Source organism: Pyrus communis, chromosome 9, assembly GCF_041283825.1.
Source record: "Pyrus communis isolate YQ-2024b chromosome 9, ASM4128382v1, whole genome shotgun sequence".
Taxonomy (NCBI): Eukaryota; Viridiplantae; Streptophyta; class Magnoliopsida; order Rosales; family Rosaceae; genus Pyrus; species Pyrus communis.
In genome coordinates this window covers 640,343-658,211 of record NC_142573.1, presented here as the reverse complement: position 1 = coordinate 658,211, position 17,869 = coordinate 640,343, and the positions used below count along the sequence as shown (strand labels likewise).

At 38.4% G+C, this 17,869-nt stretch overlaps 3 protein-coding genes and 1 pseudogene across 7 annotated transcripts; 3 read left to right on the top strand and 1 right to left on the bottom strand.

Annotated features, from left to right (window-relative positions):
- Window positions 1–3,099: 3,099 nt before the first annotated feature.
- On the top strand, window positions 3,100–5,921 carry LOC137738948 (F-box/kelch-repeat protein At3g27150 pseudogene; annotated as a pseudogene). The gene is made up of 2 exons (XR_015966903.1): window positions 3,100–3,410; window positions 4,193–5,921. The product of XR_015966903.1 is annotated as an F-box/kelch-repeat protein At3g27150 pseudogene (transcript).
- Window positions 5,922–6,895: 974 nt separating this feature from the next.
- LOC137739021 (large ribosomal subunit protein uL22y) lies at window positions 6,896–9,013 on the bottom strand. The gene is made up of 7 exons (XM_068478494.2): window positions 8,885–9,013; window positions 8,759–8,795; window positions 8,606–8,646; window positions 8,217–8,447; window positions 8,018–8,120; window positions 7,847–7,914; window positions 6,896–7,201 (listed from the first exon to the last, which is right to left on the bottom strand). Exons 1-7 carry the CDS (start codon window positions 8,885–8,887, stop codon window positions 7,133–7,135), a joined length of 552 nt encoding a protein of 183 aa, XP_068334595.1. The 5' UTR covers window positions 8,888–9,013; the 3' UTR covers window positions 6,896–7,132.
- A 406-nt stretch (window positions 9,014–9,419) lies between these two features.
- Window positions 9,420–12,297, top strand: LOC137739421 (SWI/SNF complex component SNF12 homolog). 2 transcript variants are annotated; one of them, XM_068478986.2, is made up of 4 exons: window positions 9,420–9,617; window positions 9,839–9,938; window positions 10,132–11,671; window positions 11,949–12,297. In XM_068478986.2, the coding sequence occupies exons 2-4, from the start codon at window positions 9,926–9,928 to the stop codon at window positions 12,022–12,024; spliced, it is 1,629 nt and encodes a 542-aa protein (XP_068335087.2). In that variant the 5' UTR covers window positions 9,420–9,617; window positions 9,839–9,925; the 3' UTR covers window positions 12,025–12,297. The 2 variants fall into 2 exon arrangements, with proteins under 2 accessions (XP_068335087.2, XP_068335088.2); XM_068478987.2 differs by lacking the exon at window positions 9,839–9,938 and having other exon boundaries at window positions 9,435–9,617.
- Window positions 12,298–12,995: 698 nt separating this feature from the next.
- Window positions 12,996–17,538, top strand: LOC137738736 (ATPase family AAA domain-containing protein FIGL1). 3 transcript variants are annotated; one of them, XM_088699848.1, is made up of 14 exons: window positions 13,000–13,355; window positions 13,753–13,894; window positions 13,999–14,376; window positions 14,574–14,818; window positions 14,893–15,020; window positions 15,116–15,234; window positions 15,316–15,408; window positions 15,700–15,801; window positions 15,991–16,093; window positions 16,233–16,316; window positions 16,411–16,506; window positions 16,593–16,720; window positions 16,903–17,000; window positions 17,412–17,538. In XM_088699848.1, the coding sequence occupies exons 1-14, from the start codon at window positions 13,054–13,056 to the stop codon at window positions 17,425–17,427; spliced, it is 2,034 nt and encodes a 677-aa protein (XP_088555974.1). In that variant the 5' UTR covers window positions 13,000–13,053; the 3' UTR covers window positions 17,428–17,538. The 3 variants fall into 3 exon arrangements, with proteins under 3 accessions (XP_088555975.1, XP_088555974.1, XP_088555977.1); XM_088699849.1 differs by lacking the exon at window positions 17,412–17,538 and having other exon boundaries at window positions 12,996–13,355; window positions 16,903–17,209; XM_088699851.1 differs by lacking the exons at window positions 16,411–16,506; window positions 16,593–16,720; window positions 16,903–17,000; window positions 17,412–17,538 and having other exon boundaries at window positions 16,170–16,316.
- The last annotated feature ends 331 nt before the right edge of the window (window positions 17,539–17,869 follow it).

Below are 17,869 nucleotides of genomic sequence, written 5' to 3'. Positions count from 1 at the left end.
TATGGTTAGACTCTCTTAAATCATTAAAAAGAAGCTCAACCATCAACCGCTATACGAGATGATTTACAAGAAATGGTCTAATAATTTAGCCTACCTCGCATTTTTCTTTTAGAAGATATCAACTACGTCATCCACCTTTTGCATAATGTGACTCTCACAATGTTTTATCATCATATTTGAAAAAATTCATGCCACGTCCTGACATGCATCCCCAATTCTTGGTAAATACAAAGGACTAGGATTCTCTTTTCTCCTCTTTTATTGTTTCGTTTGATTAATGTCGTGTGTACTGGAAGATACATTTGGTGCTAAATATGAAAAACGTTAACGTGACTTTATTAAAAGTGTGATTCTTTACCGACTTTTTATTATTTCATATTTTTAGCACAATATTTTAGAATGTTGGCTTATGAATTAATTTTAAACTGTGAAGTGACAAAGAGTTTATAAAAAACTGCTGTAAACCAATTTTGGACTAAAATAAATAAATATATATAAACCAATTAAGAGATGAACGAGTGTGTCTGTCGAAACTTGTTTGCTTTTTAATACTAAATCGAGGGCCGAAAGCAGATTAATTAAGCTCCCACTGCTGCTGCCAACGCCATGCTTTGCTTTTCTCATAGTTTATTTGGAACAAAAATGATATAAGATTCTGAAACGTGATTAGAATACTAATTAGAAAATATTTTGGTGACGAAAGGCAAATCCATGATACAAATCAGTGGACATGCAGCGCAAACCCTTGATTAAAGAATGGATTAGCAGAAAAAAGAGAACTTTAAAAAGAGAAAAACATTGATGGTTAATTACTGATGGCCATTAAACAACTCAGATAGGAAATTGTTAACCAGCTTTATCGATACTCTTGATCAGTGCAATCCGACTAGGACCGATGTAGTGGTCCTAGAAGAATATGGATCCTCGTCGGATTCTCTTTGTGAGAATCTCGGAAATTCGTAAATTATATTCGTTCATCATATATCATGATGTTAGAAATTATTTAAATATTTATATTTAAAATTAAAGAGGAAACTTGATATGAATTCAATTTTGTGAGTCATTTTTGAGATAAGTCCAATTATATTCCATGTCAGTTTTTTTTTTATTTTCATACCAATTTACTCCTAAAATTACTTATAAGTAATCAATATTATCCCTTGATTTTAGGATTAGTATTTGTGATAAGTTTTACTTATTTGAGGTTTAAAGAATAAAATTCCCTTAATGATAGCATAATTGTTGGAATAAAATTACTTCCTATATATCTCCAAGTGAGGATACGCCTCTTCATTTCTTCTTCATTTATCTATTATTTCTTTTTAGTTTGTTATCTAAAACCTTCTTCTGAGTTAGGATTTAGCATTTGCCTTGCGAATCTTCTTCTTCTTTATCATTGTTCAGTTTTCCTCTTCTCTTCTCAGGCTTCCACTATATATGAAATTTGATTCTGTCTGATCAAAGAATGGAGGTCGTTTGGCTTCTTTCATCAAATTGCTTGTTGTGTTCAAATTAGTTAATTTCATGGTCAAAATTGGATCTTCATTTGAGTTGTAATTTTACTCAAATTAATTGATTTCATGGCCAATATTAATCTACCTGTATCACAAGATTTTGTTATATAACCTACCTCTATTATAGGTAGATTATATTTATTTTTATTTTTACTATCTATCTCTATCACAGATTGCTTCTATATGTTTTCCTATATTACATAGTAATTTATCTTGCTTATAGGTAGGTAAATTGTGTATTTGTACCTTTCAGTTCGTTTATCTACCTATTGATTAAATATATTTTCTTCGTTTGATATCTTACTTATAGGTATATGTACATTTATGTATTAGTACCTTTTAATTAGGTTGTATATTTTTGAAACTTAATCTATGATAAAAATATTTTATTTTATTAAGGGGTAAAGAATTGAAACGTTTTTTTTAAATGTTTAGTAGATTGCAAATGTTTAAATATTCAAAATTTGAAAACAAGGGGTAAAATAGGTTTAAAAAATAGTTAAGTGGACCTAAATCAGAAATTTCAAAAAATTGGACTAAAGCCAATAGTACATCAATTTTTTGGACCTATATCTTAATGCCCCAAAATTAAATACAAACAGTACCTAACAAAAACTGACCACATAATGTACGATGAACGGACACAATTAACAGATCTCCAGGATCCTCACCAGAATGATCCAGATAGCATCCTGTTGGGTCCTAGAAATATAGCTATACTATATTAACCCAAAAAATTATTTATCAAATCTTAAATATTATTTGGTTTGGGAAGATGAAGAGATTTTTCAGTGTGCTAGTAACACCGTCCGATATATCAAATGTCATAATACAAATGATTGGATAATTGAAAAAAAATTTCCAACCATTTCTATTATGATGCTTGGTATATCATGCCATATTCCCGGCACATTGAATATTTTTTCGAGATATGTGGTTGTACCCATATTGATTAGAACGTTTATGTACTCTCTCCTATGTATGAACTCGTTTGAAAGTACTGTTAAATGATTGAAAGAGCTTTTATAGAAAATATTTTTAGATTTCAAAAACACTTAAATTACTTCATGCAAGAAGCACAAGTTGTAAGAAGCACTTCAAGTGTTTTTTTTTAATATTCACTTGTGTTTTTTTACTAAATATTAGTTTAAAAAACATTTAAAAAAAAAAAAACATTTTCAACTTTTTCAAAAGCACTTCCAAACGAGTTCAAATTCCAATTATGCTTATCTTAATTGTGATAATGTAACTTTGTTGCGGGTGCGTAGACTAGTTACAAGAGTACATTTATACGTACATATCTTATCACTTGTTGCAATCGTGAAGTTAAATGTGTTAGTTCACCTAATTCGCACGATTTTGCTTTGATAAAATTGGTTTTTTTAGTGTGACTGTCACTACACCTCACTTAATAATACTGATCCACTAATGTTATAACACGCATAGATATTTATTAATCGGTACACGGAACGACCTTGGCTGCCACTCCTACTCACCCAGTATACAAAAGAACCATACAATACAGTAAATACTCTCTCTCTCTCTATCTAAGAATGTTGGTGGTGGTGATGATAACTAAAATAATATTGTTTGTGTATTATAATCCCTGCAACAAGCAAGTGGGGAGTCATATCAACTCCAAGTTGAACTGTTTCTCCATCGCTGCCATCACACTGCTTGTACTATTTCATTTCCTCCATCCTTTCTCTCTCCTCCGATCCTTCTCTCTCCTCCTTCGCTGCTGCTGATACTACTTCAATGTCTTGGTTTTCTTCTCTCAGCACAAAGTTTGATCTTTAGAGATTAACTGAGCTGAGAGACCACACCACCCACCACCATCTTTCATTTCTTTCATTTTCGTAGCTTTGACTTGAAGGTTGACTCCCTGGTAGGCTGGTATTACTACTCATTCTTCCATACTATTTTATTTGTTTATTTTTAATTAATTTTCATTGGTTATCATCTCTCTGCAATATTTATCTTTTGTTTATATGCAACTGCCCATTTTAAGTTACTTTTCTGTATATATACATTGCTTTCTGTTTACTGGATATTGATCAAAACTTTTATCTGTGTAAATTCTATTATTTGTAATATTATGTGAGGCATCTTAGTTATCTTCTTATATATGTGGGTAATTTTCATTAACCTCTGCACAAGTGTTTGATATAATTTCCTCATGTGGGTAAATATATACCCCCATTTTCTCTTCTGTCCTCTGTCGGCTTTTTTTTTTTTTTTTTTTTTTTTCCAGTTGTACGATTGAATAATGAAAAGAGAATCAAGGGACAAAAACACAGAACTAAGTGCGAAAGGAGAAAATGAGAGTAAGAAAATTACAACCCATAATTTATACGTTTGTAAGGCAGCTTTGTTTCAAGTAAAATTTTGAGCTTTTTGCCCTGCCGAAGGAGAAAATAAGAGTGAAAAAATCACAACCCGTAATTTATATGTTTGTAAGGCAGCTTTGTTTCAAGTAAAATTTTCAGCTTTCTGCCCTCGCAGAATCTGATTCTCCTTGAGAAAATGAAATTACTGCCAAGCTATTGTTTCTTCTAATTATTAACTTTGAGTCGTATTGCTTTCTTTTTCTTTTCTTTTTTTAATTTATTTATGATATGATTAGTGCACATAGTGACCTACTTTCTGATGATCATTTCTTGGATTTTATTCTCTAGTTTCTGAATTCGCCAAGAATTCAAAGGTTTGAGGGTTTGAAGGAATCAATGTCCAGAGAAAAAGAAATGGAGGGTACTGCAGAAGAAGAAGGAGGAGGACGAGGAGGAGGAGAAGAAAGCAGGGAGTTGTTTAGAGATGAATGCAATAATAATGTTCTCAGTTGTAAGAAATTGGTGTTTGCTAGTAATGCCGGAGAAAAGGTTGGAAATCAAGGCCTGAGCCGCCGTGGATTTCAATATTCACGGCAGCTTAGGCCCGAAGTTGATGGTTCTGGTTCCTTAGGAACCGTGCCACGTAAACCGCAGGATACAGACTATACAATTCCTCCCCTCACTGATGAGGTGGAGGCCTTGATCTTAGCCAGGGTGCCGAGATCAGAGTACCCGAAGTTTTGTACCATAAACAAGCGATTTTTCACGCTGTTGAAGAGCGGTGAGCTATACAAGATCAGGGCCAAACTTGGGATCAAGGAGCCCTCTGTGTTTGTGTCGCAACACGGGGAGAATACATGGTGGGAATTTGACAGGCGGTTCAGGTTTTGCAGGAAGCTCCCAATCCTACCGTCGGATTCGTGCTTCGCGTCAAGCGACAGGGAGTCCCTTTGTGCAGGGACTCATCTCCTGGTGTCCGGCAGAGAGATAGAGGGTGTTGTTGTTTGGAGGTATGACATGGAAGCAAACCAATGGAGCAAGGGTCCTAGCATGATCAGTCCGAGGTGTATGTTTGCTTCTGCAACATGTGGTTCCTACGCATATGTGGCCGGCGGGATGGGACTGGCAAGTGATTGGAAAGCCATGGATTCTACTGAGAGATACGATCCCGGGACTAAATCATGGGATCCCCTTCCGAATATGAAGCAAGAGAGGAGGGGCTGCTCCGGCTGTTTCTTGGACAACAAGTTTTATGTAATTGGAGGGAAAGATCGTCATGGAAGCGATTTATTCTGTGCTGAAGCCTTTGATATTGAGAAACACACATGGGAACTCATCCCGGACATGCTAGAAGCTGACTGGGCAACTCTAAGTAACTCGTCTCCGCCTCTTATTGCGGTGGTGGCCAGCGAGCTGTACTCTCTTAAAACTTCCACGAATGAGCTCAAGGTGTATTTGAAGCAAAGCAAGGCATGGAAGAAGTTGGGGGTCGTTCCGGTAAGAGCTGATGCTACTTCCGGATGGGGTGTAGGCTTTAAGTCACTCGGGGACGAGCTACTTGTCAGCCAATCTTCATCAGATGCAAATGCAGGAGGCCCTGCCCTCATGTACACTTGCCGCCCTGATCCAACCGCTGATGAATTGCAGTGGCAAGCTCTTGAGCAGGGCCACAGCCACAGTACCCGCTTCATCATTAATTGTTCCGTCATGGCAGCTTGAATAAGGTTAACTTCGACCCAGAAGGTGTATTTTCTGCCTTCTAGCCGTTTGATGTGGAGCATTGGGTCAAACTCTTCTTTGGTGTCATGGTAATAGCTATGAATAATCGACTCCTGAAAAATGGTAGAACGGAATCATAGACATACAATGCATCACAGACGGATGATCAATACACTTCAGCCGGTTATTTTCTATTCCACCTCTTATAAGGCTTGCCACGAGTACACCCTAGTCTGTTTGATTTTCCACTTGTTTATCCGTTGTTGTATTACTATTAATGTGCGTGTTCCTCCTAAGTCCAAACCTCGTGACATAGAACTTGGGAGTATCTAATGAAGCTTTCTGGGTTTTTCTTTTCTTCTCTCTCTTGCATAACATGTGCTCCAACCACAGAAAACAGAGGATGTAACCTTGAACTCGTCTGTCCTTAATTTTTTTTTCTACTAAGGACGAGTCCAGGATGACTAATTTGTTGTGGCAGTAACACTTTCGGACGATGAGCCATACGCCTAGAACTTGCCGTTTACCAATTACCACATGCTAAAAGATGAACCCACATACTAAAAGATGAACCAACTTTCCTACCCTTCCTTTTAAGGTTCTACGCTAGGGAAAGGGATCCTCTCATGATCTCTTCCTCCTAATCTACTACGTCCGGAAATCTGAACTGTTGAAATTTAATCCAATAGCTACAAACAATGACCTACTTTAAAAATTATAATAATTTTAACCGTTATATTAAATTTCAACGGCCCGAATTCCCGAACTTGGTGGATTAAGAGGATGGAATCCAAAGATGATCCATTTCCCTACGCTAGGTGCGAGTCGAGCGGCGAGTAAGAATCTAATGCCAAGACATCTAGGCAAGGCCTAAGGTTTTTTTTTTATTTTTTTTATTTATTTATAATTTTTAATTAAATTTTATATATCTTATAAATAGCTGTTCACTTATATAAAAAAAATACATAAATTGCAAAATCGAATAACATATGAATAATAAAATATTAAAATATATTGAAAACATGCGTATGGGTAGAAGCATATAAGTATATAACCAACGTTCATCCAAGTATTCAACAATACTCTTACACTTTACTGAAAAAATAAAACACAAAACCAAAATGACCTTTTTTTTCTATCTTAGTGAGAGTCGCGATGAAGAATGGCACCTAGGTAGGTCTAGGTGCCCTTTCTTAATTTTCAAACCCCTAATCGGGCGATGCCTAGGAGGAAAGTTTTAGAACAGTGCCTACCAAAGAAGAATAGTAACATGGAATCAAGACGTCATAAAGTATTAGTAAAGATAAACTGCTTTTGACTAGTACGTGCTAATTAACTTCAAAATATGGAATCACCACAAATTTCCACTCGCAATTAGTTCACTCAGAAAACAGAAAGGCTTAAAATCTCGTCCAGACATTGAAAAGTAAAATTGCCGAACAAACATTCAGCAACACAATTCTCAACTACAAATAACAGATACCGAAAACTGAGATATTCTGCGAAAGATAATAGAGTGGATAGTCTAGGAATACGAATGACGACCACAAACTCTTTAAAGTACACATCTCAAGAAGAAGCACCGCTCTGCAGTGCTTGACCTTTCCTCGATTTCCTGGGAGCCAACTGAGTTTCGGCCTGACAAATAAGCACAACGAGCAGAATTCATATTTGACAAACAATTCAGTAGCATAATCCAACAACTATGACAAAATAGCCTATTGGAACTCATTTGGAAACGATAACAAACTGTGAGTAACAAGATGACTTCAGTCAACCAGCTCAAAGTATGCAACGTCGGCTGCATGCCTTGTTAGTTAATACCAGCACAGATGTAACCCAAAAAAAAGTTGGGCTCCAGTACATTTGTTCTATCATAGACTAGCAGAGGGCTTTATTGTTGATGCACAACGGTAAAGATCCACATCAGCTTTGATATGTTTAAAATGTGAAAAGGTTTCAACCAATGACCTACTGTTTCTTTTCAGAGCTATGGTGTCCATATTTTGTGCCACCAATTTATGAGTTCAAATTCAGTATGCTAACAAACATGATAAGATCTCATTCACATAAGCGTTATCGCAGCACATTAATGATATAAACCTCAGCTTAAATACTTGTCGAATAAAAACACCTTTAAGAAACTGACTGCACAACGCACATATCTAGATAATGCCACACAATGCATATGTTCGATTTATAGGCTGGATTGCACTAATCTCAAATTTGGTTTTCCTTTCAAAATTGACACTTAAGCAATTTGAGAATGACGCTGTAGATTACCTCTTTCTTTACTGCCTCTTCTTTCTCTGACAAAATCAACTCGATATGGCAGGGAGATGACATATAAGCTGCAGAAAGATAAAACTATGTTCAACCACACGAAAAAAGTAATTCCTCCCCACCACTCAAAATGGAAGGGAAAAAAAGAGAGATATATAAAAGCAAACTCACGATTTATTCTCCCATGAGCACGATACGTGCGGCGCCTCTGTTTCTGAGCCTGGTTGACCTGGATGTGAGAGACGTAGAGCGAATCCACATCAAGCCCTTTTACCTACATAATACGAAAACAGCTCAGGTTGCGTTCAACGCTAATATAAAACATCAAGCAAAGCGGCGAAAGCCAGGCCAACAAACGAGAAGCATTTACCTCAGCATTGCTCTCAGCATTCTTGAGCAAATCAAGAATGAAATTAGCAGACTTAACCGGCCAACGTCCCTGACCATTGGACTGGCGGTTCTTCGCCTGAGCAGTTCGACCAACACCGCGGCAAAAGCGGCGAAAGGGAATGGCTTGCTTGTGGGCTAAAACATCTTCCAAGTACCTTTTGGCCTTTGCCAAATGCATCTTCCTGATGGCATGGGCAGTCTCTCTCGTGTTCTAAAACAGATTAACAAATCCAAATTATACCAATCGAATCGAACCAGTCCAGGCATAACACAAGCAATCCAAGATAGACATATTTTCAACCATAAATTTTAAAAAAACACATCAAATTTGTTAAAAAAAAAAAAAAAAAAAAAAAATTTAAAATGTACCTTGAAATGAACTCTTAGACCCTCGCCCTGGGCCTTGCAGGCTGAGGTAAAATGCATAAAATAATTATTAATAAACAAAAAAATTAATACGAATGAGATTCAATTCGAATTTAGAACATATAATTGAGTAAATTAAAACAAAAAATTGCTTACACTTGGTGGGATTATCGGGCTCCCTCGAGTACTTCACCTGAGCAAATCAAGTTTGAAAATTGATCAGAATTAAATAACAAAGACGCATTTTTACAACAAAAACGAGTATTTCTGAGAGAGTTCTACCATTGCTGTTGATCGGCGGCGGAAGGAGGAGTCTGGGCGGTCAGAGATGAATTCGAGCGAAAATCGAAGAAACTCTAGGGTTTTAGCACTATAAAGCGCAAACTAGTTAAAACGTGTGGGCTGGGCCTTTGGGATGTTGGGCTTAAGTCCCATCTATGTCTTTTTCTTTTTCTTTTTTTTCAACTTCTACGATACAAGAAAATTTTATTACCATGATTGATAAAAGTTACATCTAGTCAAGTGAAACGAAAACTTGAACCATCTATATCTATTTTTTGCTCACCTTTAGTTCAACTTGAAAAGAAGAGTAAAATACAGCGGTTGATTGTCTTCAATCCACTCCATTCCAAATTTTGTTTTATTTTCAATCAGTTTTGTTCCGAGTTCTAATTCTTCTTTTCTTGTTAGTTTAATTTAGAGTAGTAATATTGTTTGTAAATGAGTAGATTATGTCGTAAACTGTAAGAACTCGTAACTCAAGAGTAGTAAAGTGTAAAATACCAATCATAGAGTGGTGCAAAGTGCAATTACCCCAAAAGAAGAAAAAACTATTATTCGGTAATATGGTGCCGAAGGGAAAGTAGGAGAAGGAAAAACAGCGAAATCAATCAAAGCGCTTAGCGTCAGTGTTACTACAGGAGCTCACACTCGTCTGGTGTCATCGTTGTCAGGTGGAGGAAAGTAAACCAGCTTTTGCTCTACTCTAAAAGCTTGGGACTGCCTCTGCTTATCTGTAAGTGCTTCTCTATCCCTTCGTTTCCTTAGGTCTTTCTTGATCTCCTCGTGAATTTCGCAGTATTCTCAACTGCCAATTCTCGTTCAGAATTTCAAAATTGCTCTCGTTTTGATCTGTTTATGTCAAATTCTGTATCCTTTATTTGATATTTGCTCGTTTGGTTGTGGATTTTGTACCATATGTCAACTTTTGGGTCTGATTGCCTTTTCTTGAATTAGGGTTTTGTGAAACCAAAAGTTTGCCTCCTGCGAAATTTGTGCATTTCGTGGATTTGGGTCATCTATCTTTTGGTGTGTTGCTCGGAAATGGTTCTAGAAGGTTCGAATTTGAGCGGGTTTCGGTTTCGGTTTCGGTTTCGCGCATGTTCTTTTGCTGGGTTTTAATATCTTGGTGTAAATGCTTATGCGTGCATCGTTTTCTTTGTGGGTGTTTGATGTTGGGACGGATTTTTAAGGTTAGGCTTCTGGAGAATTAATATTTTTGCTGGTTTTTTTTATCTTTATCTGGTTAGGGTCAGCTATGTCTATGAACAATAATAACCCACCTAAGAGTCTCGGAGCCCCCTCGTCACCCTTTGGCAATGTCAGTATGGTAGGGCAATCTATGTCTGCAAACCCTGCATTTCAACAATCGCAAGCCCAAACACAGATTGGGGCTGGTTACCAAGGTCAGTTTCAGCTCTCCCAAGCCCAGGCTATTGCCCAGGCTCAGTCAAAAGTTCATGCCCAATTCCAAGCTCAGTTCCAAGCTCAGGCGATGGCCCTTAACCAGAACCAATCTGTTGGCATTGCGAATTTGGGGTCATCTTCACCTTCCTTTTCCACACCTGGGAATGCAAGTGCCAAGCGCTACCCCCAAAAACCACCAATGCGCCCTTCTGGTGCTTCTCCTACGCACACGATGTCACCTCTGAGAACCATGGAACTCAACCCTGCTGCTCGTAAAAAGAAGCAGAAGCTTCCCGATAAACAGCTACAAGACAAAGTAGCCACCATTCTGCCTGAATCTGCTCTCTACACCCAGCTTCTCGAGTTTGAGGCTCGTGTTGATTCTGCCCTTGCAAGAAAGAAGGTTGACATCCAAGAGGCCCTTAAAAGCCCACCTTGCATTCAGAAAACGCTGCGGATTTATGTTTTTAACACTTTTGCTAATCAGGTTCGCTCGATTCCACAGAAGCCAAATGCTGATCCCCCTACTTGGACACTTAAAATAGTTGGGAGGATCTTGGAAGATGGGGTTGATCCTGACCAGCCTGGAATGGTCCAGAAATCAAATCCCTTTTATCCAAAGTTCTCATCTTTCTTCAAGAGAGTAACAATTTCTTTGGATCAGAGACTATATCCTGATAATCATATCATTTTGTGGGAAAATGCTAGATCACCGGCACCTCATGAGGGCTTCGAGGTGAAGAGAAAAGGGGACAAAGAATTTACTGTGAACATACGGTTGGAAATGAATTATGCGCCCGAGAAGTATAAGCTTTCTCAACCGTTGATGGAAATTCTTGGTATTGAGGTTGAAACCCGCCCCAGGATAATAGCTTCAATCTGGCACTATGTGAAAGCTAGGAAATTGCAGAACCAGCATGACCCCTCTTTCTTTAACTGTGATCCACCACTTCAGAAAGTATTTGGGGAAGAGAAGATGAAATTCACCATGGTATCGCAGAAGATATCTCAGCATTTGTTCCCCCCGCAACCTATACATTTGGAGCATAAGATAAAGCTTTCAGGAAATAGTCCAGCTGGAACTGCATGTTATGATGTGTTGGTTGATGTTCCTTTCCCAATCCAAAGGGATCTGTCTGCTCTTTTGGCCAACTCCGAGAAGAACAAAGAGATTGATGTCTGTGATGAAGCAATATGTGCAGCTATAAGAAAAATCCATGAACATCGTCGCAGGCGAGCGTTTTTCCTTGGGTTTAGTCAATCTCCTGTAGAATTTATCAATGCACTGATTGAATCTCAAAACAAAGATTTAAAGCTTGTAGCTGGAGTAGCAAACCGTAGTGCTGAAAAACAGAGGCGATCAGATTTCTTCCACCAGCCATGGTAAGCACATCACTTAGTATAATTGATTTTTCCACTTTTACCTGTGCTTCACAGCTTTGTTGTCGCCATTTTTAGGTGCACACATTCATCCAGATGAATAATGTCTGCTGATCATTATTTTACTTTCTGTTTCAATATCCACCGCTTGATTGTTCCAGATGGAATTTCATTTTGGTTAAATGATGCATTAGTTGATTCACGTTGACATTTAGTTACATATACGGTTTAGGACGATGAAGAACTACTTATTGAATCTTGTGGTTGGTGATTGCAACAGGGTTGAAGATGCTGTTATCCGGTATCTGAATCGTAAGCCAGGTGCAGGAAGTGATGCTGCTCCTGGAAGCATATGATATGAGGGGAATATTGAGCTCTTGCCGGCGGTGCCACTGCCAGCCACCTTTGTATTCTTAAGCAGATGTAGGAGAGGTTGTAGGAGGATATAGGATTGCCTTTTCTAGTGTAGGACGAGGAGGGAGGACGGACGCTGCTCGCAGATTATTGAACCAAGGCAAAAAATATAGATCTTGTTCTGTTTGTAACCATTAAATTTTACCATGTACTTGCTGTGCTGCTGAACTTGCTGATTTATGGTTAATGTACAAACATGCAGACAGTTTTATTCATCATCTGTGCTGGAGTTTTGTGAATTATCTGTGTGATTCGATTTCAATGCGCTCGCTCAGACCGACCTAGAAGACCGCCATCGTTATCACCACCACCGCATTCGCCAACTCAGCCCCAATCCTTGGGTTCAAATCGACAAATTCCTGATCCACCACCTCTCCTCCGTTCAAATCCTCGGAGTTTCATCTCGGATTTCTTGACTCCCACTTTCACTCTCCGCTTGACCATGCCGTCATCCGTTCCATTCGCCGTGATACCATGTCCATACTCGACGTCTCCCAGCGCGCCCACATTCCGAATTCTGACCGTTCTGCCTTTCTTCTTTCATTTTTCCTTTGAATCAAAACTTGAAGACCCTAGCATTTGGCGTTTTTTGTGTGATGGTGTTTTTAATTTATCATATTATTTCTTCGTGAAATCAAAATTTGGTAGCTGTAGTCTAAATACTTTTCCAATCCAAAAACATTTGGAACTTTTTTTACCAAACATTATCAAAAACATTTTTAGTTATTTTATACGTTCAAGAAATTGGCAAATACCACAATCATAAATTCTAATCCGATTGGCAAACATCTTTTACATACGACGACAGCATAGCCGGGGAAAAATTTGCGAATTCGAAAAATATAAAAAGTCATTTCTACCCTCTCGATGACATTATAAGTAAGGGCATCTTTGACCTTGTAGGCTCGATCGATTCCTGCGCTCTAAATCATCGTCACTCAGTCACAGTTGAGCAAAGTAGAAGGAAAAAAATGGCGGGAAAGGAGGAAGCGAAGGGGTGGCGAGGAGCGACCGGTGCCGGCGGCGAAGAGGTCTGCTGGAGAAAGCAAGTGGACGATAACCTGAACAGGCTCCATTCTCTTTCCTTTGGAGCCGAGCTCGCCCTCGAGAGGCACGACTTCTCCTCCGCTCAGATTCTCGGCCTTCGTCTCCTTGGCTTCCTTGACTCCCAATCTCAGTCTTCGCTCGACCACGCCTTCATCCGCCCCATTCGTCGAGAAACCGAAGCCAAACTCCACGCCGCACGCCGCGAGCTCATTCCTCTTTCCGATCGGTGCGCCTCTCTCTCTTTCGCTGTCTGAGCTTGATTTTTCATTTGAATCGAAGCTTTGACAACCCTAGCACTTGGCATTTCTTGTGTGCGTTTTCAGTTTCCTATTATTGTAATTTTTATTGGTCGAGACCCTGTGAAATTGCTGGAAATTAAACATTATGTGAATTTCTTGAAGATTTTTGGAGAAGTTAAATTTTGAATTGTGACTCAAATGAATGTGTAATTTTTGCTAGATACGTAGTAGGGTTTGAATTGATGAACCCTAAATCTGAATTTGATCGATTTATTCAAGTGTTGGTAAACCGGCACTGAATTTGTTAGTGGTCTTAATGTAGATTAGTAACTCTAATTTTGTTTTTCACAACTAGATTCAGATTTTTTATCGTATGCTGTACAGCAAAGTATTTGAGCAAGCAAGGAAGGCGCCGGGCTGTGTTTTTGGCACAAATGGAGATATTGACATTGAGAAGATTAAGCAGTCAAAGTACTTTCAGGCTCTTCTTCAGCAATCTAATAACGGAAGGGCTGCAAATGATTTGGTATCATTTGCCTCAGATTTCGCTTGTTGAAATCATTTTCCTTAACTTTAACTTTGTGATTTATTACGATTGGTTGTGCTAACCGAAAGTTCTGTCTGCCCTAGGGAGATCAATTGGAGAGGCAGGACAAGTTGACTAGCAAGTTATCGAAGACACAAACAAAGTTGACATCGTTGTACAAACAGAACTCGATGGTGGAAAGTAATGGAAAATCCAAGGGTTCTTTGGCCTCTAGAAGTAACAGCTCTGAGGACTGCTTTGTTGTAGAAAAGCTTCACACTCTCCACAACCGAAGCGGTCATAGTGCCTCTTCTTTTCAAAAAGTTGAAGAGGAAGGAGCTTATGGGAATACCTTTAGGGCTAAACGTGCACACAAGGAATTTACTAGCCCCATCATTGATATAGCGAAGTCCCCATCAGCCAATGAAGATGCTAAAGCTAATGGTTCTGGAAATAGCTTTGTTACTGCCAAAGCCAAATTGGTATCCTTCTTATTTCTGACAACCCTTCCTCTTATTACTGCTTTTTACCATAAGGTTTTGTAACCTGTAGTAAATAGTTTTGTACTTAACCTGATCTTACCGGAGCTCATATCTTCATTCTTTTAAGCTCTTCCTCCTATTGTTTACACTTTTTGCACATGTGGAAATGTTGATGGGTTTGTTCCTTTGTTGGCTAGGAAATGGATGTGAGGCAAAGAAGAGGGTTAGCGCCAGCGGGATCACCAAATTCTTGTGTCTCTCCTCAAAGTGATGGCAATGCTACTAATAGGGGTTATGGTATGCGATCATATGGTTATTCACGTCGGGGAGCCCGTGGTAATTTTGTCCCCCCTATTAAATCTAATGAGGGAAACGTTGGGAATGTGACTTCACGAGTCGCTGGAAAGTCAGATGATGCATTAGGTGATTCAACTAAGAGATGGTGAGCAGTATAACTTTTATAGATTGTGTGAAATATGTATGCATGTCCTAATGTCTTCAATGTTTTCATTCAAGTTTGGAACTGCTCTGCGGTCCTGATGGAGAGCTTCCAGAAAAACTAAGGAACTTGGAACCTCGTCTTCTTGAGCATGTTAGTAATGAGATTATGGACAAGGATCCTAATGTTCGATGGAATGATATCGGTAATATGTGATGCTTTAAACTCTCTACATGTACAGTTTTCTGCAATATATCTGAAGCTGTTCTGATTTTTTTCTGTTGCATGGCACTGTTTTAGCTGGTTTGGAGCATGCAAAAAAATGTGTAACCGAGATGGTCATATGGCCTCTACTACGTCCTGACATTTTTAAGGGCTGTCGTTCTCCTGGGAGAGGCCTTCTTCTCTTTGGTCCACCAGTAAGTGTTGAATCCTTTTTAAGTAGAGGGAGTAAAAGCAATTCTGATCAATAAGCTACCTTAATCCTTTACCTGGTTTAGGGAACAGGAAAAACAATGATTGGGAAAGCCATAGCTGGAGAGGCAAAAGCAACCTTTTTCTACATATCTGCCAGTTCATTAACAAGCAAATGGGTATGCGATGCGTTATTTCTGTTTGCATAGGTTCTGTGATAGTTCACTGGCATATGTTTTCTGATGTCTTTTTGCTTCTGCCTTTTCTAAAATGTCAACTTATGTGGAAACTTTTAGGATATATGACAAAAGATAATTATAATCAGTATACTTAGTAATTTTGATTCCTGCATATTTTCCCGTTCTTCAGAAAATCAATGTGTAAATTCCTTGCCCTGATTTTTACCCCTTGTTCTCGTTATATATGCTTGAAACGTACTTATATTTGAACTATTTAACTGGTGACTGTAGATTGGCGAGGGTGAAAAGCTAGTGCGAGCACTGTTTGGAGTTGCAAGTTGTCGCCAGCCAGCTGTTATTTTTGTTGATGAAATTGATTCACTTCTCTCACAGGTAAGGTTTGCTCTAGCTCTTAACTAAACTTTGAAATGGTATAATAAGCTGTTTTTATGTATGCCATACATTTCTCTCAGGTTCTTGCACTTTGCTATACTGAATGAGCAATTCTAGCTCTTATCGTATCCATCACTGTACATTCTTTCTGGATGTACTCAGCTGATACTAATTTTTGTTTGACTGCAGCGTAAGTCAGAAGGTGAGCACGAATCAAGTAGACGACTCAAAACGCAGTTCCTTATTGAGATGGAAGGCTTTGACAGTGGGAGTGAGCAAATTCTTCTTATAGGTGATTGTTGAACCCCCTGAATCTCAATCATCTCTAACTAGAATGCTGTTAATGAATTTTAACACGTCGAGTTTAGACTTGATCCTTAGTTTCACTAGTTAAATGGCGAAAATTTCACAAAATGGATACAATCTTCTAGGAGCAACGAACCGACCCCAAGAACTTGATGAAGCAGCACGGAGGCGACTTACCAAGAGGCTTTACATTCCCCTGCCTTCATTAGGTATCAACTTACAAGTCACAAGTTACAACATGTTTAATTTAACTAACATTCTTAATACTCGATTCATGGTTAACCATCAATTATTGTTTTGAAGAAGCGAGAGCCTGGATCATACGGAATCTCTTAGAAAAGGATGGACTGTTCAAACTTTCAAGGGAGGACATTGATAGCATATGCAATTTAACCCAAGGTATCCACTCCATACATTTGAGAACCTTATCCATCGTCTTCTCTATCATACTTCCACTGTCTGAAGCTTCTCGTTATCTTTCACAGGGTACTCAGGATCGGACATGAAAAACTTGGTGAAGGATGCCTCAATGGGTCCACTGAGAGAAGCTCTGAAACAAGGCATCGAAATAACAAAGCTCAAAAAAGAGGATATGCGTCCAGTAACTGTTCAGGTTAAAATTTCGAACTCCTCGCACCTCAGTATATTTGTTGTTTAACTTGACATTTTTTTACCTGCATAGAGTAAGACTGCGTACGATAAACGTTTTCCTGTTCCCGTCCCCGCCTGGGCGTTGTTGGATTTGGGTTGCCCTTTTATAGTAATTAAAAACTAGTTTTTGTTTATTTGATACAGGACTTTGAGAGTGCATTGCAAGAAGTGAGGCCTTCTGTTTCCTTGAACGAGCTCGGTACGTACGAGGAATGGAACAAGCAATTTGGAAGCTTGTCACAGTAAGAATCTGTCTGTATATTTTCTGAAACAAAACACAACAGAAAAAACAAAAGCATCAACATACTATTCTATCAATGACACGTGGACGGTGCTTGCTGATTGTTTTCATGCTAACTGCTCGATCGACTATTTTTTTTTTAATGAGCTGCTCGATTGACATGTGAATTTCTATCCTGAATTTTCTATATAAACTTAACTTAATCCTCAATTTTTTTTTTTTTTTTTAATTCTTATTTTCTATTTGAACAGCACATGATTTTTGCACTTAATAGTTTCCTTAGCTTATTCGCATTGTCGTTTTCGTACTTGTAGATTTTTCTTGGTAGCTTTGGTTCTGTTTGCACTTTAGGCCAATTCGTCAACTGAGTTTCACCCACATTTGTGAGCATTTCTAAAATTCATCTTCTTAGGAGTTTTGCGTACTAAAAGAATCAAACAATGACGAAAATGCAAGAAACAGAGCTATATGGACGAAAGAGAGAGGATATGCATAAAAACGAGGATATCCACGGTAAAGTAGGAGCAACCGCAATTGAAGATAAGAAGAGAGAAAATTAGTTAAGGTGGTTTGGACACGTGGACAAAGACCTACATACACTCTGCTTAGAAAATAAGACTAAGGGATGGAGGCTTAGGGTAAAAAAGGTAGAGAAAGACTTGGGAAGAGACTAAAGTAATATATGAAGTACATGGAGCTAATTGAAGAGTTTGTGCAACACCGACGCAACAGCAGTTTAGAATTCATACAGCTCCCCTAATTAGTGAAAGAAAAATGTTATTAGAGCTTCAAAAATCTCATTTTACACTCCTCATAAGTGTATTTCTTTCTAAATATAAAAAGTTTGGTGTGTAAAATGAAAATTGTAGC

Coding starts and splice junctions, on each gene's coding strand:
- LOC137739021 (XM_068478494.2), bottom strand. Junction 8,448..8,605: donor GTCTAAGAGTTCATTTCAAG/GTACATTTTAAA, acceptor AATCTGTTTTAG/AACACGAGAGAGACTGCCCA. Junction 7,915..8,017: donor TGCTCATGGGAGAATAAATC/GTGAGTTTGCTT, acceptor ATCTTTCTGCAG/CTTATATGTCATCTCCCTGC.
- LOC137739421 (XM_068478986.2), top strand. Junction 11,672..11,948: donor GATTTCTTCCACCAGCCATG/GTAAGCACATCA, acceptor TGATTGCAACAG/GGTTGAAGATGCTGTTATCC.
- LOC137738736 (XM_088699848.1), top strand. CDS start 13,054: ATGGCGGGAAAGGAGGAAGCGAAGGGGTGGCGAGGAGCGACCGGTGCC. Junction 15,021..15,115: donor TGTTCGATGGAATGATATCG/GTAATATGTGAT, acceptor GCACTGTTTTAG/CTGGTTTGGAGCATGCAAAA. Junction 15,235..15,315: donor TTCTTCTCTTTGGTCCACCA/GTAAGTGTTGAA, acceptor TACCTGGTTTAG/GGAACAGGAAAAACAATGAT.